General features: G+C 46.4%; 2 protein-coding genes across 2 annotated transcripts; one reads left to right on the top strand and one right to left on the bottom strand.

Moving 5' to 3' along the window:
• The first annotated feature begins 3,765 nt into the window (after positions 1-3,765).
• Positions 3,766-4,065, top strand: LOC124688698 (cytochrome c oxidase copper chaperone 2-like). Its single transcript, XM_047222338.1, has one exon. It carries the CDS (start codon positions 3,766-3,768, stop codon positions 4,057-4,059), a length of 294 nt encoding a protein of 97 aa, XP_047078294.1. The 3' UTR covers positions 4,060-4,065.
• Positions 4,066-4,796: 731 nt separating this feature from the next.
• LOC124688697 (serine carboxypeptidase 24-like) lies at positions 4,797-12,126 on the bottom strand. Its single transcript, XM_047222337.1, has 9 exons — positions 11,832-12,126; positions 6,687-6,794; positions 6,504-6,599; positions 6,313-6,405; positions 6,031-6,116; positions 5,515-5,948; positions 5,329-5,424; positions 5,131-5,236; positions 4,797-5,048 (listed from the first exon to the last, which is right to left on the bottom strand). Exons 1-9 carry the CDS (start codon positions 12,124-12,126, stop codon positions 4,902-4,904), a joined length of 1,461 nt encoding a protein of 486 aa, XP_047078293.1. The 3' UTR covers positions 4,797-4,901.
• Positions 12,127-24,317: the final 12,191 nt, after the last annotated feature.

Below are 24,317 nucleotides of genomic sequence, written 5' to 3'. Positions count from 1 at the left end.
CAGGATGCGCTGCCGCACGGCGGCTTCAACCCCAACAACCTCTACTCCCCGGCGTACGAGCAGCGCGAGCCAGGACCCGGTCCGGACGGCGACCCTTTCACCGGCCGCAGGGGTCCGCTCGAATACGACGGCCGCCGGTGCTGAGGAGGACGACGGGGTTGAGGAGGAGGACGTCGAGGAAGAGGAGGGGTGGAGGACGACGAGGAGGACGACGATGATGACGAAGAGGGCGGCGAGGAAGAGGACGACGAGGGTGCACCGTGACGATGATCTCGTGGAGGTAGACGCGGACGGCGTGAGGACGAAGAAGAAGAAGAAGAAGAAGCCGTCGGGCACACGAGGCCCGAAGTGGACGCCTCGGGAAGATTGTTGTCTGTGCGAGTCGTGGGCGACGGTGAGCCATGACTCCATCATCGGCGCCAACCAAAAAGGCGGGAAGTACTGGGCGAGGATCAAGGCCGAGTTCGATGAGCGCAAGCTCATCAACGGCGACTACAGGAAGGTGTCAATGAAGAGGAGCCAAAAGGCAATGTCGACGCGATGGGCCATCATCCAGGCGTCGGTGAACGCCTTCCATGGGTACCATCTCGACTTAGAGACCAGAGGCGAGAGCGGCGCCGACGCCGCCAAACTGGTACGACTTGTTTCTTCCATAATCCGTAGCGCCTACATTGTGTTCGATGAAATGACTCGCCTCCTTTGGTTAGTTTGATCGGGCCATGGATTTGTACGCGAAGAACTCAGAAGGTCACAAGTCTTTCGTGCTCATGCATTGCTATGGCAAGCTCAAAATGAATGAGAAATGGCGGCCGACGCGCTTGTCGATGTCCAAGGGGAAGGACGCCATTGATGCGGACGCGCCGGCCGGCAACTTCGACAGGGCGTCCTACGGCAACAAGGCTGCCAAGGCCGCCTTGGCCGACGCTGCGTCGTCCGAGAAGACGCAGGCGTCGATCACGAAATGCCTCGCCGACGTCTCCTCGACCTTTCTCTCCCGCGACAAAAAGACCGACCAAAGGTGGGCCGAGGCTGCTCAAGAGGCAAGAGGAGAAGGCTGGAGCTCAAGAAACGCAGGGACGACATGTCCCTGCTGAGAACGTCGACAGAGGGAATGTCTCCCCGGACGCGAGCGGCGCACAACTTCTTCAAAGGCCGGATCCTCGACGACATCGAAGCCAAAATGGCGGCGGCGGACGCGGCGGCCACGGCAGCGGCATCGGCATCGGCGGCAGCGGCAGCGCAGCAAGAGCGAGGCGACGCGTCTTCTCTCGCTACACTGCGTCGGCCTCGCGTCGGCGACGGAGCGGACGCACCATGCACGAGGAACGGGCGGATCGCGACGAGGTCGTCGTGCTCGACGGGCATGCGTCGACTCAGGATACGACGCCGTCGCCCAACCCCTTCCCCTTCTTCTAATTTGCATGCACCACCGGTCCGCAATATGATCGCGCGCCCGGTACTTTGATCGATCGCCGCTACTCCGATCGCGACGAATCGGCGGGAACGATCTCTTTTGAATGCATCTATTTGAATTTCTGATTGGGGGCGGCGTTTGGGGGACGCGGGCCGGGGAGCGACGTCCCCCAAACGCGGCACGAACAAAACACGTCCCCCAAACGCTCGATCCGGCGCGGTTTGGGGGACGGTTTGGGGGACGCGACTGGAGATGCTCTAAGACCTTTGGTCGGGCGACGACGGCGCTGGTGCACTGTTTCCTTCTTCGAGGGGTCGCTTTTGGAGAGTCTGTACTTCAGGTGTTGTCACGGTGATGGTTGTATTGCTGTTGGTAGGTCTAGAAGGCTGTAGCGGGACTTTTTTTTCTTAGTTTTCTTTACTCTTTTTTAGCTGTGTGCATCCGTACTGCCATTAGGGTGGGACGTTGTTGTAGAGGCTGGGTGTAATTTGTATCTTTAATATTAATATATTCCCTTTATAAAAAAAACAGAAAAATAGTGGAGAGTTCTGATGGATGGGATTGTGGTGTAACAAAGTGTTTTGGGTGTCGATGTTTCCACCCAATCCCCTTGAAAAAATAGTCTAAAAACATTGTGATACACTTGTGCAAACGAGGCTGGGAGTTACCATATATGCAAACAAAGACGCCGGAGGAGTCTTGAGAGATACAAACGTGTTTTGGGAGTAAGATAAATATATTTGGAAAATGATGTTCTTAGGCGAGTTTGAAATAGAGAATAATCAAATGCGAAAAGTATAATCCAGACAACTGATGTTCGGCTTCCTGGGCCGGGTCGGGCCGGCACAGCACGTCCTTCTCAGCCTGTAAGTGGGCAGGCTAGCGGCGGCCCACCAAGTGCCCTTTTGCGTCTATCCAAGCTGAACGGGCTGTCGCTACATGACCGTATAATAGTCTCATCCTTACCGGTGTCCGGCCCGCCCGATTAAACCCGCCAGCGTTCTATGAGAAAAAGGCAGCGTACAGGCATTCCCCTTTCCGCTAATACGAATTAACTGTAGAAATCGTACCAAAACAACACAAAAGCGAATCAGAACATGTATAGACCTCGCCGGATGCGTGGAGCACCACACCGACATCGCCGGACAGTCGGCAGCTCCCCAGGAACCTCGCCGGCGGCCGGGAGCTCCCCACAGGTCTTGGTCGTGGTGGGAGAAGGGGGGCGGAGGGAGGGAGAGGCGGCCGTTTGAGTGGAGGGAGGGAGAGGCGGCCGAGGGACGGAGCAGATGGAGAGGTGGCGGACTTCCGTCGGCCATGGCGCGCCGCCCGTCGAAGGTGACCGGGGCGAGGGAGAGCGGAGAAGTCTCGATCTCGAGGACCTTATCCTGTCGAGGCGGCGGTAGCGAACACGTAGCGGAAGCCCATCCTGTTTTTCCCCCTGACCGTGGGTGTTCGCTTGGAGGTTTTAATTGGGCTGGGCTGGCGGCGCCGTGGATGGCCCATGACCACCTACAGGCCTACGTCCTTCCGCCTCCTTTTCCACAAGCTAGAACCTACGTGTTTCTTTCTTAAGCCCCAAGAAGAAGACAGACACGCGCACGGCCGCCGTCGGCACATAAACCTCCACCCCGCCGACCCTCGCCGCACACACCAAGCAAGAACGGCAGCGGCGCTCCACACCTCCACGTCCCCGGTTTCCTACCTCGGCTCCCTCCAGGCAAGTCCTCCTCCTTCAATCCCGTCTCCATCCTTAGTCGCCGCCGTTTCAGCGGCATGAATCGGCGGCTGATACGTTGCTGTCCTCCGCGGTTGTTTGCTTAGATCAGGTAGCTGTCGTGTTTATCCGTTGCTATGCAAGCGAGATTTCTCCATGATTTATGCCTTCAACTGCCCTTCAGGCACTCGGCTGGCGGTTCCCCCCAAAAAACTCAGATAGTCGCCTGCCCGTCATAGATTTCTTATACCGTAGCTTTTTCATTGAACATTTCAAGTTGCACCTGATACATGAGATCCATCATGTCTGCCTCCTTGTCCCAACTTGCAGAAATTCGTATTGCCCCGACCAACCAAAATTGGTGTGCTTGAAATACACGGTAGACTTGAAATGGCCGGTTTTTCTTGTTCTTTGGAATTTCAGTAGGTTCAGAGAAGAACGTAACCACACTGCAAGGTTCCAATCTCCTCTGCCGACAGTACCTTCATGGGAGAACATAGTTTCCTAGTTCTGGCATTGCGATATGCATATGAACTGGAGATTAACCTCCTCGCGAAGAGTATAATCGGGATTAACGCAGACTGATGTGTTTCCTCCCTCTCGGTGCAGATCATACCGCACTCTCTCTGCTGCTGAGATGGCCAGCACGGATGCCCCGACGCCTGTGCAGGCACCTGTGTGCTCGATCGTGAAGGAAGCGCCTGCTCCTGCTACCGCAGAATCGAAGCCTGTGGACTCACCCGCTTGCTCGATCGTGAAGGAAACGCCGGCTCCTGCCACCGGCTCGACGCCCAAGAAGAAGATCTGCTGCGCCTGCCCCGACACCAAGAGGCTGAGGGACGAGTGCATCGTCGAGTACGGAGAGTCCGCGTGCACCAAGTGGATCGAAGCTCACAAGATATGCCTCCGGGCTGAGGGGTTCAAGGTCTGATTCTTCACTAGTCCCGCCCTGGGGATGTTACTACTTTGATGGATGCTACAGAACATGTGATTTGAGATGCAGTTATGCCACTGGGATTCATAGACTAGTAAACCTATTTTTGCAATGTGGTGCCTGAATTACTGATTTTCATGGGAAATAAAGCACTGATGCATATGACTTTATAGTCATGTTTAGCAGTTGTCTTGGTAGTACTTGTTTTCGTTTTCTCTTTACTTTGTATTGGCAGTGTGAGATAAAGAAAATTGGTGTTACAATTTCTTAGTCATTAGTTAGTAACTCACAACACAACAATCAACATTGGGAGCCTTCAAGTTTATATTTGACCTGCAATGCCCATGGTTTCCATTTGCTTTTGTGGATGTTGCAGAACATGCTATCTGAGATTCAGTTATGCAACTGGGATTCGTAGAGTAGCCACTTTGTTTTGCATGCTCTGTCTGAATTGTTAGCGAGCTCGATGCTGATTTTCATGGGAGATAAATTACTGATGAGTGTGGCTTTACTGGCTTTATTATGGTTATATGTTATGCAACTCTCTTGGTGTTTATGTTTCTTTCAGTTTGCTTTGTACAGCAATCGGAGATAATATTTTCTTCATCATGTTAAAATTCCATAGTCATATAAATTCATAACTGATAAGACATCAATCGACAATGGGAGCCTACAAACTTATTTGCAGTTTACGCAATGCCCATGGTTTCCATGGCACAGTCATCCTTATTCTCTCCTCATCCTTTTCCACCACCAATCAATCATTCCTCAACCACTCTACATTACTCTCTCCTTCCATGTTACACAGTTTTCAGACCTTTGCCAAATCAGGCTGCACATTAGTTCTTGGCAGGCAATGGCTTCCCAGCCAGGAATGACACGAACATCCTGAAGGCCCTTCTTGGCTGAATCAGTGGCACCTCATGGCCTGCGCCTCTGATCGTTGCGAATGTCAGCCCTTCGTACACCTCAGACCATCCTCCTACCTGCAAATGCAAAGAGGTTGTTACACTGCCATGGCAACAATACCGAACTGCAAGTGCAGAACAACAATGGCCAAATGAGTACCTGACCAGCCGTGTACCATGGGTACCAGCGGATCTTAGTCTTCAGACCAAGGTGGCTGAGCGAGAATCTCGTTGCGGTCACCGGGACAACTGAATCCGTGTCACCACTGCATTCAACATTGAAAATATGTTACATCCACTTGAAGTGTTTATGCTGCATGGAGGTAAAATTTTGCCCGTTTCAGATTCTTCAGCTTACCTGAACACCCATGTCCTGATCCCAGCCTTCATCAACATCCTGTATGTCGGCAGCATCGATAACTCGGAGTCTTTCCATGTCTTGATGATCACATCACTGGTAATTTCAGCAAACAAATGCCATGCTTGTTAATCTTCAATGGCTCAGCCATCAAGAATGGGAAATAAAGTTTGTCTGAAACTGAACCTGCAGGCAGTCCATCTGTAGGGGATCCTGGTGGTGTTGGCGTGCATGGCCTTCTGCACGTCCAGCCGGTTGTAGTACCTTTCAGCGTAGTTCTCGGTGCACGGATCATAGCTGTTAGACCTCCGGCGGATGAGGGTGTCCTTGAACCTGAGCACAGGACGGTGGCGGGTGGTTGCGGAGGTGGAGTTGCTGTATGACGTGTCCGAGGAGGTGTGGCAGGAAGGCGTGTAGATGCTGTACTGGTCGATGTCCCCGAACTCGTGGTTCATGGCGTAGGTCATGGCACGGTTGCAGGCGCTCGAGACGTTGGTGCTGGTGAAGTTGCACAACTTGAGGATGGCCTTGTAGGTGCGGTCCGAGATCATGGCGTGCGTCCACCAGTATGTCACCGTGCCGATGTTGTCGTAGTAGTTGTCAGTCACCGCATTCCCCACCTGAGATGGAAAGTTAGATGAGAATGAGTGATTGATCGACTGGTGCATTGCTGTTGTAGCAGATTTGGAGTGTGGTACTCACAAGGATTCCCTTGAGGTTGATGAAGGGATGCGGTGAGGCCCTGTTGTACTCGACGATCTTCCTTGCCAATTGGGGGACGTAGTGGCCTAGAATAAATAAAGTAGGAATTGAGCCAAGGGTGAGTGGAAGTACATGTATGGCAATTCCTGTCATGGTGCTAGTGTGAGGGTATCATATTGTTCCCTCTTTTTTCGATAAAGTCATATTGTTCCCTCTGGTGCTGTGAAAACCATAACACCTAGGTAGGATACGAAAGCATGGATTCCGGGTGAAAACACTCACCAGCATAGCTTTCTCCAGTGATGTAGAAATCCCGGTTCTGGTACTCCGGGAACCGCGACATCCAACTGACCAAGAACTGCAGCGAATCTTGAGCTGCATCATATTCACAGGCACATCAGAATACTGTATCTGAAGTTCTGAACTGTCAAAAACTCGAATGACCAGAATGGTGCTATGTAACGGAGGATTACCGGTTCTCTCGTCGCCGGAAGTCTTGAGATCGGAGGTAGTGTTGGAGTAGGAGAAACCAACTCCGGCCGGCGACTCCAGGAAGAGAAGGTTTGCTTCTGCACGCAGCAACAAATTTCAGTCAGTCACTTAGATGAGCATTTCTGCTTCTCTAGGCATAACAGAATTATGTGAATTTGTCTCACCTTTGTTCCATGAGTACTTGTTGAGGTAGAGGCCTGTCCCGTTGGGTTTGATCCGGAACGGGCCAATCTCCTCGGATGCGCCATAAGCCACCGAAGAGCATCCAGGACCTGAGAAACAAAATTATGTAGCGATTAACATTGGTGAAAAAAATAAATATTGCCATCTTGCTGCTACACATTTGCTCTCCCCTCTTTTGCTATTTTTTTTCCTTCTTCTGGTGCCATGGTTTGTTGAAGATGCAGCAAGTGAAATGTGTGTATCAACTAAGGTCACAGACAGCACACAGCACCGCAGAGATTCAGAGCAGAACTCAATCATGTTGCTCATAGACGGATAAACCATCCTAATCGACAATGGTAGTCAAAACTAATAGTCTACGGTTAACTTTTCTGATCTCCTGATTATAAGTAATGCATCTACATGCATGACAAGACCTAGACTTAGGTGCAGATGCTCCAAGTCTGCTGAACAAAGCATATCCTAAGAGAGAAAAAAAGGTTCCAGGTCGCTTCAGACCTGAGACTTTCAGAGGCGTGCACCGGCCGTTTCTGAAAGCCATTCCCGAGGCACTCCCCAAGGTCAAAGAAAACAAACCATGGCGCCAGTGGAACAGACCCGCTGTGTCTGTGCCATGCCTCTCTGTGCAAGGAAAAGGCCGCCACACTCCCCTTGGACTGCACACACGAGTGCAGGAACCGCATAAACCTGTATATAGGTGTTTTAAAAGTTTTTGAAAATATAGCAATTTCTTTTTTCATGCCTAAGACATGCCCTAGGACTTCAACAAATGTCTACTCTTGCGAAGTTACATTGCTCAAAGAGATTTTGCTCGGCCAATAATCAAGATCTTGCCTCCTTTTTGATCTTGCCAATGACCATGGCTACCGTGCAGTAGTGGTGTCGAAATACTCTAGCGCTGCGCTCTTTTCAAATTCGCCAAAGCTTTCCTATCTTTCCTGCTTCCCAACGCAATATTTGTCCACCGAACATGGACAGGCGGTTTGCTAGCCCAAGACTCCGGAAGCCTATCATGGACGCCACACCACAAGAGAATCTCTTTCCAAATCCGTGTGCTCAACCTACACGTCTACTAGAGGTGCGCCCTCGATTATCGGACTTGGCTATCCAAATTCTATTTTGCATGACCAACCAAGCAAAATACTTGCATTATGGAGGAGCATAGACTTTCCAAACTGAGGCACTGAGGCTGGTTGAGACGAGGCCATCAAATTAAGTCATAGAGGGTGGAATATTTTCCATCATTTGTGAATTTCCAACGAATGGTGTTGGGAAACATCATGCCAAAGATGAACACCGGAGAGCAATCCCCATAGCTTGACAAGCTCTTCAATGTGGCCCAAGCCAAAATTTTGGGAGATATTCATTTGATTACCTAATATATAGTTGTTGTAAAAGTCAATCTAGTGCAATTTTTATTTAAGATTAACACATGTTTAACTTTGTATATACCTACACGTGGGTTTGTGGGATCTGGGATGTCGGCTTTGCAACCCTCAGGCACACGACACGAACACACGCAGGTTATAATTTGTTCCACGTGATGCCCTTGTGTGTCGCGATGCCGAGATGCAGGTTCGCGCTACTGCGCTACAGTGGTTTCATAAAACTGCTGCACTGAACAGTGACGCATCGCGGCTACAGTCTCGTGTGCTGGTGGAGTGGTGGTGCGTGGGGCAAGGGTGGTTTTGGTTCCTAGCCTCTGGATGGATCCACTCAACCCAGTGATAATGACGAGAGACGGAGCAAAGGGAATAATAAGTTTGAGTGCTAGTAGTGGCGACTGTAGTAGTAGCACGAGCAACAAAAGATCAGCAGTAAAATTAAGACAGGGGAAAGGTGGTGGCCGGCCGGCCGGCCGGCTCGCCGTCGCAGCCTTTTTCCGGTGGTCACGCACGCACTCGCTCGCAAGCAAACACACACATGTCTGATCTGCAGCACGACCTGGCATGCATAGCATCATCATTTCGTCCCAGGATCGCAGTCACATGAGGCTGATCGAGGAGGGGCCATCCCTGTGGCTGTGGGTAAGATCGCGTGGATCTCCAAGGACGGGGTTCATTCATCAGGCATCAGACCGGAGAGCCAGATGCAGAGACAGCTCGTCGTTCCACCACATCGAGCTCCATCTGGCCTCTGGACGGCTCTGAATCGGCGACGGCCGGCCGGCTGCTAGCTGCGACGATGACGACGCTGCATGCATGCGCTGTCGCCCAGGTGTATGCAGCACATCTACAACTTGGAATGGTGAGCCCATGCATGCAGGCAACCATTTCAGGGTGCCTAGCTATGATTTTGGTAATTAACATCCATCATTGGTCAGCAGTAACTTAATGTTCCCCTCAGCTAATTTGCTTATGTGGATATGAGTTAATACGAAAAGAGGAGGATAGAGTAACATAGCCAGTTACTTTAACATCACTCTTCAAGGCGTAATGAGTTTACAAGCTAACTAATGAAGCTATCTATGATACTACATCGATATTACTATGCACTATATATGAAGCTAGTCATACAGACTAGTGTCACACACACATGACACTAGCCTAAGTTACTATGTACTATGACCCTGAACGTACTGTATGGATGTCTAGTGCTTTCTGCTCTGTCCGTTCACTACTACTCCGCCACCACTAGTCTAAGTTACTATGCACTATAAGACTTTAGGACTAGATACGGATCAAAAATGAGTGAATGAGGACACTAAAAGTTAAAGAGACATAGATTAAAATGAGTGAATCTACACAGAGCTAAAATGTTCAAAGGGAGTACAATGCATGCTCAGAAATGGATGACAATTACCTAGGTGCCATATCTCTTGCTTCCTACGGCAAGCGTCCAGGCATGGTCTTCCCAACCACTGCCTGGCCTCCAGTAGATAAGGGCATCTCCAACCGCGCGACCCAAACCGCGCCCGCGCGTCCGTTTGGGTCGAGCCGGACAAAAACGCGGCCCAGCGCGGGGACGCACCGCAAAAGCGGACGGCCGCGGCGTCCGGAACGACGCAAACCCGGCCCAAATCTGGGCTAGGTTTGCGTGGCCGCGGATGGCACGCGCCGTCCGCTCGCGTCCGCGCGCCGGTCGCCTCGTCTCCCTTGGGCCCACCCGTCGGTGACCGGGGAGTCTATTAAATGGGGACCGGAGGGGATCCGGCCCTCCACTCCGGTCCCCACTCCACTCCCGCAGCGAAACCGCCGCCATGGCCCCGAAGCGGGTTTTCGCCGGAGCCAACGACGACGAGGCGAGCGGCGGCCGCCGTCGTCCGCCGGCGGTGCGACCGTCGTGCGGAAACCGAGGCGGCCTCCACATCGGAGAGGCCGCCCGCGGCGGCGCGGCATTGCCGCAACCGCCGCCGCCCAAGCCCGAGTCCTCGGAGGAGGACCCGGACCTCCGCGCCGCCCTCATCGTCTCGGCGGCGGAGGAGAGGCGCAATGGCCGCAACTCCATGCGGCCATTCGCACCCTCCGAAATGGAGGAGGCGGCGCGGCGGGAGGCGGAGGGCCGGGAGCTCTACGCCCGGGCGCGACGGGAGGAGGAGGAGGAGGCGGCGCGGCGGGAGGAGGCCGGGCGCCGCGCCGAGCGGCCGGCAGCCGCCGCCGGGAGGAGAGGTGCCGCCGGCCGGAGGAGGCGGCGCCGAGGAGGCCGAGCGGCGCCGGCCGGCGAGAGGCGGCGGCGCCTCCGGGCGGCGCGGGTGGCTCCGGACCCCCGCTCGCCGTGGGAGGAGGCCCTGTGGTCTCCCGGCCGGAGGCGGGAGGAGGCGCGCGCGGCGGCGAGGAGGCCGGTCCCCGGCGCGGTCGAGCCACAACGATGCCTCGCCGCCCGGGGACCTCGACGGCGTCGCCGACGACGCCCACGGGGGCTAGGCGACGCACCGGCGGCCACCGCGCCGCCGACCAAACCCTAGAGGGTTTGGTCTTTTCGTTTATATTTTAGTTTAATTTTAAAAGCCCATATAGGGGCTTCTTTTGTTAGTTTTTTTGCCCAAAATAGGGCTATGTACTAAATTTGCCCAAAATAGGGCATATGTTTAATCAAATATCGTTTAAATTTGCCTCTTTTTTGTTTTCGTTTTTCTCCGGTTTATGCGATGCGTCCGCGCGTTGGGCGCAGCACGCGACCCAAACGGACACGCGGACGCGAGGCGCTGTCCGCGTGTCCGGGCGGCGACCCAAACGGCCCAAAACGGACGGCCCAGCGCGTCCGTTTGGGTCGCCCGGTTGGAGATGCCCTAATAACTTTTGCTTCCTCTCTCTCTCTCTGTCTACCCTAAAGCTTCATACACAGAAAAGCTAAGCAAAACGATGCAGAAGTTGCCATGCATGTTGGCCGGGCCGGCTGTGCCGTCGGCCCAGCCAGCACTCTGCAGCATGCAGCATGCTGCTCCCTGCTTGATGCAATGCATGCTCGTGCGCCGGTGCGTGAGCTGCCATGTTTTCTTCAGACTTTCAGGCATCGGTCATGTCCTCGTGCCAGCATTTACTAGCATGTACTCACCGCGCTGCACACAAACACCGTACCGTCCCATCCAGTCCCCCCCAAACTCCCAAGAAAATCAAGACGTTGTCCTTCACAAATTGGAAGATGCCAAAGTGAAGCAGAGACTCGTGCACAGTAGCGCCTGGGGTTATGTCAAGTTTCAGTTAGTGTGTGCCCATCGGATCAATGGATTTTTTTTTCCCCTATGTGTGTGTGTGCATTAAGAATGGAGCTGGGGCTTGTCTGTTTGTTTGCTGTTAATGTGTCTGAAGGTCAGAGGAGAATTATGGAGCTTTCCTATGGTTACTGTAGCGTGGGCGGGTGGCAACAGGTGTGGAACTTTGAAGTTCGTGTCGAAAGCCCTGGAAAGTTTATCCTTTCAAAACTCCAAAAGGTGGCGAAAGTTTAAGTGCAGGAGGCTCATGATGATCAAAACACTGCAGGAATGTTTCGGTCAACACGACTTGTTGCTTGCTTGCTTGGAGATCAGCAACATTATAACGGTATGGCGAAGAGTGAGGGAAAACCAGCAACGATGATGGCCGGAATCATGGACGAACAAGAGCTTGTACAATGCAATGCAATGCAAGCAACTGAGAAGCACATGATGAAGGAATTAAAAAGAATTTTGTGGGGTGATTGATTGTTACCTCCGTTGAGCCAGAGGACGAGGGGCTTGCTGGCGGCGTCGGCGGCGTCGGCCTCGGTGAGCCAGTAGAAGAGCGCGCGGCCGTGCCCCTCGTGCACCGTCACGTACCCGGAGTACTGCGCGAAGGTCACCGCCGGCTGCCCCGGCAGCGCCTCCACGCGGTCCAGCGCCCGCTGGGCGTCCCCCTCGCCGGGGCCAGCGCCGACGGCATGGGCGGCAGCGCCTCCCGCCGCAAGCAGCCACAGAACCAACACGCTCACAACGCCGCCGCCGGCAGCACCACGCCGCGCAGCCATTGGCACACGACAAGACCACTCCTGCCGGAATGCCGTCGGTGTCTGTGCTCCACTTGCTACGGAGCACACACAATGAGCTGACTGTGGCCGCGGGTCTTGAGGAGTATTTATCGCCGCACCGGACTGTCGAGGTTGAAGCGCGCGCCGGAGCTCAGCTCAGCTTAGCAAGGGCTAGTGGTGGCGCGCATGCAGATGCAATAATGTGGGCGTTGGATCGGGCGAGATGGATGGTTGGATGGATGGCGCTGCAAAGCATTTAAGCTCGGCCTGAGCCTCTGAGGACTTGGTGAGGAGGATAGAGGAGAGAGCGAGCGTTCATGGCGTGGACTGGGGGAGGACGGAGGGCAGGTGGGCTACACTGCGGTAGCTACGCCGCCATTAATACTCTTCTGGTACTCAGTCCTCTACGAACGCCGACGACGAGGACCTCACCCTGGCCTTCCTCGAGACGGGCCGGGGAACTGGCTGGCTGGCTAGCTCGACAGATTTGACCATATGGCCATCAATGCGGCGCAGCAATCTACACTCTAGCTACCACTGCACGCAGCACACTCTACTACAGTACTCTCTCGGCTCTGTCTCTCTCGCCCCCCTTTCACGACACCGAGATATCAGCGTGGGTATACCTTCACTTGCAGGGAACAAAATAAAGTAAAATTAGAGTACGTTGCAGTGTTGCATAGCTGTAGTCCATCATACCAGTGGAGAGTATTTTTCACTCATTTGCATGATCTTTAACAAGTGCACTGAGCAGCAAACTTGCTCTACAAATCCGCTGCTAGAAGTATACGCGTGTAACATAGTCACATTCAAAAAGTAAATCCTTGAACGTCTCAATCTCTTTGCAAAAGTCACATTTCAAAGGTTTTGGCATTATACCTTTTTTCTAAGATTATCTCTAGTCATCAATTTATTTTGACAAAAAACAGCTAGAAACACTTGCACTCTAGGGGGAAACTTGATGTCCCAAACAACGGGAAGATAAACAGGTTGCACCCCTCTAAAAATTAACTAAAGAATACATAGATTTAGAAAAATAAACCTCATTAGTTTCATCCGACCATATAAATTGGTCATCGTCATTAGTAAAATTAACAGTTCAAGCTATAGGTACTAATTCATGTCATTGAGACATCATTTTCTCAGTAAAAGTTTTCCTAAAATCGTATCTCAGTTGTGTCCCATTCCAGAGATTAGCTATGGTTTTGGTTAGTTGATTTGGCACAAAAGAAATATCCTAAAATTGAGTAGCCAAATTAATGTTTCCTAACCAGATATATCAGCGGAATTTAATTTCCCTACCATTACCTACTTTCCACGTGAATCCTACTTTGCCAGCATCAGCTGTTCACATCACTCCCTTCTAGAAAGTGGAAGGCTGGTTGTCATGATAACAAAATGTTAGGGTTCTTGTGTTATATTTACCATCTATTATTTTCTTCCACGGAGTACCCTCACCTTGTATGTATCTTTTGATCCAAGAGCCAATCAAACGAATATTCAGATCGTAGAGGTTAGGAATGCCCTACCCCAAACTCTTTTTTTTCATACTGTCAAAAGGCCAATTAGCTAAGTGAATTTATCGATTTAATACTTCTTCTTCCATATACAGTTGGCAAGTTGGGTATTAATCAACTTCAAAGCACACTTTAGGAACTTCAAAATAAAAGCATATAAATGTGAATGATACTAGCCAACACATATTTCACTAATTCTCTTGTTGCTGAAGAGGAAAGCAATTTACCTCCCCACACCGTCATTTTATTAAAGGATACAAATCATCTCTTCTCAATTTATCATGATGAAGAGGTACCCCTAGATATTTAATGGGAAAAGCACCTAAGACACATTGGAAAATCTCCAGAAAGGGAGCACATTCCTCATCCTCCATCTTGATGGGGATCAATTCACCCTTGTGATAATTGATTCTCATCTCTGGCGTTTGTTCAAAATAAGTCGATTTTTTCATATTAATAGGTACACTAGGATCATTTTCCAAGAAAAGCAAAGTACCATATGCATACTACAGACAAATTACACCTCCTGCTATAATGTTGGGACAAAGACCTTTCACTAAACCAGCATTACATCCCTTAATTAGCATCTTGGGGAAAACATCTACAACGAAATTGAAGAGTCCAGGGGACAAAGGGTAACCCGGTCTCATGCCTTTACCAGTTACAAAAAAATTACTTTCAATCTCATTTATTTTAACACCCAGCCCAAAACCTCTTAATTTTAAATTTTCATAAAGGAAATAAAGATTAACCATATCATAATATTTTTCATAGGATTCTAAAAAATATTTTCCATAGTCTGTTTTAAACACCAAGCCTTGGTTTTTCTTCCTATAAACCTCATGAGCAGTAGCCACACTCTCAAGATTAAATCTACCTTTAATAAAAGTAGGTTGACATTGACGAGTTAGTCTTCCAATAATTGTAGAAAACCTATGTGTCAAAACCTTAGAAAAAATCTTAAAGCTAAAATTTAATAAACTAACTAGTCCCAAGAAAATCATAGACCTAGCATCACTTTCCTTTTGAACTAACGTTATCATAGCAAAATTTAGTCCAAAGATATCTAAACTATCCTCAAACCAAGCACCAACCATATTCATTAGATATAATTTCAATATCTCGCAATACTATTGGTAGAAGAATAAGGAGATGCCATTTGGTCTTGGAGTTCCACCATCATTGGAACCAAACACCGCCTCATTTACCTCTTCCTCAGTAAACCTACTTTCTAGCATGATGTTTCCCATAGGAGTTACATGTTCATCAACTGAAAAGGAACTTTAAAAAATTGTAGCTACTTTAAGCATGTCTTTGTTTTCAGTTACACGATCATCGGGGCCATCAATGACATAAATCATATTTTTCCTCCTCCTCTAATTAGCTAAAGTATGGGAGGTAAGTTGTGTTTCTATGTTATTCTATAATGTCTTTATCACTAGATCTTTGTTTTGTTTTAATCTCTTCAATTAACTAAAAATTGCTAAGTTCTACATAAATTTCATTCGGCCTAGCTCTCTCTTCATAAGAGAGATCTTCAGTTTTAGATTTGATATCTAGGATATCATACTCTTCCCATCAGATCTTTCCTTTTCTTTTAATGTCAACATGCATGTTTGCACTCAAACCCTTAGCTAATTTTCAAAAACATATCAACTTACCTTGACTGGTATCTAAAACATTATTGCTCTTATCTACCAAGCCCCAAGCCTTAATTACAACATTTTTAAAGTCAGTAATAGTTCCACCATTTTTCAAATTTAAAGCCACTTTTTCTAGGGATTTGACTTTCACCTAAATCCTAGATAGCAGGGGTATGGTCACCTCCCAGCCTTGGGAGAGACCTAACATGACCCAGAGGAAATAAAGCCACAAAAACAATGGTACAAAAAATTCTAATTTACAGGATCAATTATTATGGTAATATAATTCTTCTGTTGTTTATTCTTCCAGTTCCATGTATGCTATCATGAATTCTAGAGGGATTACCCCCGGAAATTCCTCTTGGCTCCCGGGAGCATTTGCTCCCGGATTTTTCGGGAGCAAATTTTGTTTTTCAAAACTTTTCAAAAAAATTCCGAAAAAAATCATGCACGTACCTGACCATAGCACACACCACCTTGTGAAATGTCGCTGCGAAATGTCATCGTATGCGTCCTGGGCAAAAATGACAAATTTCCAGATCTGAGATTCAAAATTTTGGATCTCATTTCATGTCAGAAATTTGCCATTTTTGTTCAGGGCGCATATGATGACATTTTGCAACGACATTTTACACGGTGGTGCGTGCCATGGTCAGCTACGTACATGCTTTTTTTCGATTTTTTTTATAAGTTTTCGATTTATTCTGATTTTTCGAAAAAACCGGGAGCATATGCTCCCGGGAGCCAAATCGCCGCTCCCGATTACCCCTATCTACTTACCAGCTATCTGGAAACTAAAAATTCCAACTAGGGTTCAAATTTTCCTCTCGTTATTCTTTCAAAATAAAATCATGACTAGAGATAACGTTAGGGCTAGAGGCATTCCAAAACCCATGAAATGTGAGATGTGTAGTGAGTTCGAAACTATTTAGCATCTTATGTTTGCATGCATTGTAGCTAGAGCTCTTTGGGATTTGGTTGATGAAGTTTTTGATATGCATATGTTAAATTTTGAGTCTATTGCTTCTAAATGGCTCTGCAACAAAAAAAATGCATTTCAATGTAGTTTCATCTACCATTCTCTATGGTTTGTGGTTGAATAGAAATAATCTTGTCTTTAACAAGGTTAGATAGATAAATTTGAAATAGAATTGGCGCCTGATGGGATTCGTAGCATAGAAAAAAAATTCCTACCGCAAGAACGAATAACAAGCCAAGATGTAATCTAGAAGATGGTAGCAACGAGAAGATCATGAGACTAACCCTCGAAGATTTCCAAAGCCTACGAGATTAGACCTCGTTGTTGTTGTAGTCGATCACTTGCCGCTTTCGAAAGCGCGTAGAAGATCTTGACGGTGCCACAGTCGGGCAGCACCTCCGTACTCGGTCACACGTACGGTGTTGATTACGACGTCCTTCTCCCCGTTCCAGCGGGCAGCGGAAGTAGTAGATCCTCCTCGGAATCCCGACAGCACGACGGCGTGGTGGCGGTGGTGGTGGAGAACTCCGGCAGGGCTTCGCCTAAGCGCTACGAGAGGTGTATGAGGAGGGAGGTGTGCTAGGGTTTGGGAGAGAGGGGGCTAGGGCGCCGGCCAGGGGAGCCCTATGTGGTGCAACCAAGTCTTGGGCTGCCCCCTCCCTCTCCTCCTCATTATATAGGTGGAACCCCAAGGGTTTGCCCAACGTCTTCGAATAAGACCCCAATTCAAAAACTGCCTTATGGACGAAACCTAGAGGGACAGGGACTCTCCCCTTCCCCCTTTCTTTGGCCGGCCAAGGAGGTGGTTGGGTTTGGTGGAGTCCAACCGGGACTCCACCTTCCATGGTGATTTCATCTGGAAGGTTCTAGAACATTCTAGCGCCTTCCATAAATGCACCAGATCATTTCCAAACTTGGAAAGTGACTTCCTATATATGAATCTTATTCTCCAGACCATTCTGGGCCTCCTCGTGATGTCCTGGATCCCATCCGAGACTCCGAACAAACATTCGAACTCCATTCCATATGTCATATCTACTTAAAACGACATTAAACCTTAAGTGTGCCACCCTACGGTTCGTGAACTATGCAGACATGGTCGAGACTCCTCTCCGACCAATAACCAATAGCGGGATCTGGAGATCCATAATGACTCCCACACATTCAACGATAACTTAGTGATCGATTGAACCATTTACATACGATATCGATTCCCTTTGTCACGCGATATTTTACTTGTCCGAGGTTTGATCATCGGTATCTCCATACCTCGTTCAACCTCGTCTCCGACAAGTACTCTTTAGTCGTACCGTGGCATATCATCTCTTGTGAACTATTCACATGCTTGCAAGTTAATCAGAAGACATTCCACCGAGAGGGCCAGAGTATATTTATCCGTCATCAGGATGGACAAATCCTACTCTTGATCCATATGCCTCAACTCATACATTCCGAATACTTAATCCCACTCTTCCGTTATAAGTGATTTACATGATCTCATGGTCGAAAGACTAGGTAACTATGTATGGAAAGCTTATAGCAAATTGAACTTAATGACGTGATCTTATGCTACGCTTATTTGGGTGTGTCCATTATATCATTCATCTAATGACATAACCTTGTTATTAATAACATCCAATGTTCATGACCATGAAACTATGATCATCTGTTAACCAACAAGCTAGTTATACAAGAGGCTTACTAGGGACTCCTTGTTGTTTACATAACATACATGTATCAATGTTTCGGTTAATACAATTATAGCATGGTATGCAAACATTTATCATAAACATTAAGATATATAATAACCACTTTATTATTGCCTCTTGGGAAATTGTAAAGATATAACACCTTGGCCTTCTGGTGCTTATCATGTTTTACTCACGGGAGAGGTTTTAGTCAACGGATCTGACATGCTCAGAAGCATATGTATTTTGCAATTCATTTGCGTCTTCACGCATCACTCATTTTCCAAATGAGTCAGCATTAAATATGTTTGGTCTTCTGGTGGAACCTTAATTCCGCGGTCTGAAATATGTCACTAATATTGTCACACACAATATAGCTTCAAAGTTCTGACACTATCGGAACTACACCAAGTTCTCAAAGAACTTCTCGACTTAACATCCTCAATCATTGTCAAAACAATGACATACTCTGCCTTCTTCCGTAGAATCCGTCACAATATTTAGAACTCATCTAAATCTAGCATAGACATCTTCTAGCTCATTGTGCTACCTTTTAATCAACACTTAGCCTAATTGAGATTGAAATTTTATTTTTATATGTGACCAAACTAATATCGGTGTAACACCTTACAACGATTCATTTGTCATTACCCCGTATAAAACTTACATATATATCATTGGTTCTTCTAAAGCACTCAGGGATATTCTTACTGTTGTCCAATGATCATCACATGAATAATTCTGGTATATGCTCCTAACTCTTTAGAGCACAGGACATCTGATTTTGTACATATTATTCGTGATCTAAAATCACTCATATCTCTTTACTCATGAAGTATCAAATACACTCAAGTCTTGTTAAACATTCACATGAAAAGAACACATTCTTAATATTTTATATTGAACTACTTCAATATTCATTCTATGTACTTTTAACTTAAACTTATTATGTGTTTCAATCTATCTTCATAGATCTTGACACTAAATATGTTTCAGTTCATATCCTTTTATTGAAGTTAATACTCAATGAAACCTTTTTAGTAAATTATATAATTACATTATTTATAATCAACGATATGTCATCTACATAAAGTATTACAAATATGTCTTAGCGCTCCCACTTAATTTCTTGCAAATGCAAGCCTCTTCATCGTCTCTGATGAAATCATAACTCTTTGATCATTTCATCCGGTGAAGATTCCAACTCCGCAATACTCACTTCATCCAATTGAAGTTTGTATACCTATCTAGTATTCCACAGACCAGCAAAACTCTTGGTTGTATCTTGTATACACCTTTAATACACACTTCTGTTAAGTAATATATTTCGCCATCCTACTAGCATATCTCATAAAAGAAATATGCATCGATTACTAGAAAAATCCACATAGACTATAAGCATTGCTACGGAAGATCTAATCTTATTGTAGTCAACTCTTTGAACTTTGTCGTAAACAACTTTTCGGCAAGTCGAGCTTATTTAATGATATTCCATCCAAGTCCATCAATTTTATAGATCCATTTACTTCCAAAAAGTATTCACATATCTTGGATTTCATGGCGCATAGCCATTTTAACGGAGTCAGGGCCCATCATAGCTTCTTTGTATGTAGTTGGTTTATCATTGTTCAAAATCAATCCTTTGTCCACAAATCATTTATTTGATCACAAAGTAAACAATACCTACAAGGTTCAATAGGTACTTCGATCTCCATGGCTAAAACACTTTGTAGTCATGGGAGCCATGATCGTCGTGGCCGCTTCCGGAACCATTTCCGATGCTGCGCTACTTTGATCATGCTCAGGTTCATAAACCTTATCAAGTTCCATTGTCCTCCCACTCAAATACTTCGCTAGAAATAATTTCTTGGAAAAAAGTAAGAAACATCGACAAACACTTTTGTCTTTGTCTGCATAGTGGAAAGAATTCCCAATCAATTCTTTGGGATAACCAACCAAGACATTCATCCGATTTTTGTTGTAAACTTATTTACTTATGCTATGCATACCAAAATCTAAGAAAGGACCATTAGGGTTTATACCCATGCCACAACTCGTATGGCTTCATTTCAACGGATTGTGATGATGCTCTATTTAGTGTAAAAGCGGTAATCTCTAAAGCATAATCCACAAAAATATAATGGCATTAATTTATATTATCTCATCATTTAATCCAACAAGGTTTGAATACGTCTCTCGGATACTCTATCATCACTATGATACTCTTGGAAACGTGAGTTGTAGAACAATTTCATAACTCTCTTAGATGTTTGTTAAAACTCGTAATTCAAATATTTCCACCATGATCCAATCATAGATATTTGACTTTTCTATTACGATGATTTCCACTTCATGCTGAAATTTATTTGAACATATTCAAATATTTCAAACTTCTTCCTTATCGAATAAATATATCCACATATATATATATATATATACTCAATTAATCGTTGGAAGTTTTTATGAAGTAGAAGAATCTCCCGCACACAACTATGCCCAGTGAACCATATACATCATCATGGATGTTTCCACTAAGTAAGTTGCCCGTTCAACTCTTGGCCTATGAACGGTATTTCAGTCATTCCTTTAGAAGAGATTTGCAAGTGCCAAATGATTCAAAAATCAAATGACTCCAAAAATCCATTTGCATGGAGTTTCTTCATGCGTTCCTTTCTAACATGACCTAAATGGCGGTTCCACTAATAAGTGGAATTCAAATCATTTGCCTTATGACATTTTAGTGTCAGTGTTATATATGTGTGTTTCACCATTAAGATTTATAATAACTTATCCATCGTACATGGAGTTATGTCATAATTTGAACAGCTCATTGTTTTCATTTGACCAGAGCAAAATAACAATTATTAAGATCTTCATTATAAATTCTAAGGGCTAGGTAGAATGCCAATGACAAACATAATATCACTTTATTATGTTCCAGACGTGCATTATTACCATATTCCTTATCAGTCACTTAGGCCATCGTATTCTTGTATTGCGTTGTATTGTATGAAATCTCATACCAACCAATCTGGTACAAATACCCAAGAATTTCATTATGTGACCAAACAAGGAATACATCCATAACATGTATATCATCTATATACACCTGAGCTAGACTTTCTAGTATTTTCTTTCTTTCTGCCAAAAATCTTTTGTAGTTTCTCTTTTAGCTTTCGTCATTCTCAGAAAACACTTCACCTTCAATAACTTCTAGGTCCATTGGTCAGATACCAATAACCTTGAGGTTCTCACTTTGAAGTTGATCATCATATGACAAGTGTTTCAGATTTCACTATTAGTAACTTTGTAATATGATGAATAATTTCACTCATAATTTTATCCATCATATCATGACGACTTTCCAAGACCATGTCTGTACATGTTAGGCTCGTAAAGTTTACCTCAGTATTCGCATGTGCAAATCTGGCTTGCACCCGTTGTATGCACACGTAGAATCTATAACACCCGATCATCACGTGATGCTTCGAAACGACGAGTCTTAGCAACGGTGCATACTAAGGACGATCACTTTATGGATATGCAAATATCGTTAGTGCCCAACTTAATTGGAGGATTGGGACGCCTGACGTTTTCAACCTTCGTACATTCCCATAAAACTTATGAGTTTATGTAGTCTCACTAGATTATATTCTATCATCTTGCAATAAGGTCTTAGATATCACATATATCCCATACCTTGCTTATTTCTGAAAACAAAATTTCCAGCTCCTTACTTTTCAAATAGATTTGAACTTTAAGTTTCACGGAGACAAGATGAATTTAGGTACTAAATTGAAACCATTGCTCTTTGAATCAACAATGTGAGGTTTACTAAAAGTTTGCAATAGGACTTAATCATTTCTTGATTCTTTAACAATACGGTACCAGTCCGTAAAGTTACTTATCAGACTTAACAATATTTCTATCTCAATTACCAGACTAGCGCATGGTAGAAAACGGATGCCAATTCTACAAATTAATTCAAAATACTATTCAGACTATGTTTATGATAATTAGTTCATGTTTTAATCTAATTACTAATGAACTCCCACTTAATACAACATCCCACATAGTTGTTAAGTGGTACACGATCCATATCCACTATACCAAAACTGATCATCACGTGAGATGATGTAGCTTCAATGGTGAACATCAACATGTTGATCATATCATCCATATGACTCGTGTTCAACCTTTCGGTTTCCTGTGTTCCGAGGCCATGTCTGTACATGCTAGGCTCGTCAAGCAAACCCAAGTATTCCGCGTGTGCAACATGGCTTACACCCGTTGTATGTGAACGTAGAATCTATCACATCCGATCATCACGAGATGCTTCAAAACGATGAACTGTAGCAACGGTGCATACGAGGGGAGAACACTTTATTATCTTGATATTAATGTGAGGGATCATCTTATAATGCTACCGTCACGATCTAAGCAAGATAAGATGCATAAAGGATTAACATCACATGCAATTCATATGTGATATGATATGGCCCTTTAGTCTTTGCGCCTTTGATCTTCATCTCCAAAGCACGGATATGATCTCCATCATCAACGGGCATGATCTCCATCATTGTGGGCGTAGCGTCAAGGTCCATGGCGCCGTCTTCATGGTTGTTCACCTCATGTAGCAACTATTACAACTACTTTGAAATAATACTACAACATGAAATATAAAGACAACCATAAGGCTCCTGCCGGTTGCCACAATATAATAATGATCATCTCATACATATTCATCATTACATCATGGCCATATCACATCACCAAACCCTGCAAAAACAAGTTAGACGCCTCTAATTTGGTTTGCATATTTTACGTGGTTTAGGTTTTTCGAGTAAGATCCAATCTACATACGAACATGAACCACAATGGTGATACTAGTGTTGTCAATAGAAAGAGTAGATTGAATCTTCACTATGGTGAGAGAGACAGACACCCGCAAAGCCACTTATGCAATACAAGTTGCATGTCGAGCGTGGAGCAAGTCTCATGAACGCGGTCATGTAAAGTTAGCCCCGGCCTCTTCATCCCACCATCCCGCAAGATGCAAAGTACACGAACTAAAGACAACAAAAGCATTAACGCCCACAAAACCATTGTGTTCTACTCGTGCAACCAATCTATGCATAGACACGGCTCTGATATCACTGATGGGATTCGTAGCATAGAAAACAAAAAATTTCCTACCGCAAGAACGAATAACAAGCCAAGATGCAATCTAGAAGATGGTAGCAACGAGAAGATCATGAGACTAACCCTCCAAGATTTCTAAAGCCTACGAGATTCAATCTCGTTGTTGCTGTAGTCGATCACTTGCCGCTTTCGAAAACGCGTAGAAGATCTTGATGGTGCCACAGTCGGGCAGCACCTCCGTACTCGGTCACATGTACGGTGTTGATGACGACGTCCTTCTCCCCGTTCCAGCGGGCAGCAGAAGTAGTAGATCCTCCTCGGAATCCCGACAGCACGGCGGCGTGGTGGCGATGGTGGTGGAGAACTCCAGCAGGACTTCGCCTAAGCGCTACGGGAGGTGTATGAGGAGGGAGGTGTGCTAGGGTTTGGGAGAGAGGGGGCTAGGGCGCCAGCCAGGGGAGCCCTATGTGGTGCGGCCAAGTCTTGGGCTGCCCCCTCCCTCTCCTCCTCATTATATAGGTGGAACCCCAAGGGTTTGCCCAAAGTCTTCGAATAAGACCCCAATTCAAAAACAGCCTTATGGACGAAACCTAGAGGGACAGGGACTCTCCCCTTCCCCCTTTCTTTGGCCGGCCAAGGAGGTGGAGTCCACCATGGACTCCACCCTCCCACTTCGTTGGCTGGTTGTGTTTGGTAGAGTCCAACCGGGACTCCACCTTCCATGGTGATTTCACCCGAAAGGTTCTAGAACATTCTAGCACCTTCCATAAATGCACCGGATCATTTCCAAACTTGGAAAGTGACTTCCTATATACAAATCTTATTCTCCGGACCATTCCGGACCTCCTCATGATGTCCTGGATCCCATCCGAGACTCCGAACAAACATTCGAACTCCATTCCATATTCCATATCTACTTAAAACGACATCAAATCTTAAGTGTGTCACCCTACGGTTCGTGAACTATGCAGACATGGTCGAGACTCCTCTCCGACCAATAACCAATAGCAGGATCTGGAGATCCATAATGGCTCCCACACATTCAACGATAACTTAGTGATCGATTGAACCATTTACATACGATACCGATTCCCTTTGTCACGCGATATTTTACTTGTCCGAGGTTTGATCATAGGTATCTCCATACCTCGTTCAACCTCGTCTCCGACAAGTACTCTTTACCCTTCCGGTATAAGTGATTTACATGATCTCATGGTCGAAG

This window comes from Lolium rigidum, chromosome 2 (genome assembly GCF_022539505.1).
Source record: "Lolium rigidum isolate FL_2022 chromosome 2, APGP_CSIRO_Lrig_0.1, whole genome shotgun sequence".
Classification (NCBI taxonomy): Eukaryota; Viridiplantae; Streptophyta; class Magnoliopsida; order Poales; family Poaceae; genus Lolium; species Lolium rigidum.
Note: the sequence above shows the minus strand (reverse complement) of the source record. Positions and strands in the feature narration are given on the sequence as shown.

Excerpts from the sequence above, each read along its gene's own strand:
- LOC124688698 (XM_047222338.1), top strand. The coding sequence starts at position 3,766 with ATGGCCAGCACGGATGCCCCGACGCCTGTGCAGGCACCTGTGTGCTCG.
- LOC124688697 (XM_047222337.1), bottom strand. The coding sequence starts at position 12,126 with ATGGCTGCGCGGCGTGGTGCTGCCGGCGGCGGCGTTGTGAGCGTGTTG. Across the intron at positions 6,406-6,503 it reads TTCCGGCGACGAGAGAACCG|CTCAAGATTCGCTGCAGTTC; the intron begins GTAATCCTCCGT and ends AATATGATGCAG. Across the intron at positions 5,049-5,130 it reads CATGGTACACGGCTGGTCAG|GTAGGAGGATGGTCTGAGGT; the intron begins GTACTCATTTGG and ends TTGCATTTGCAG.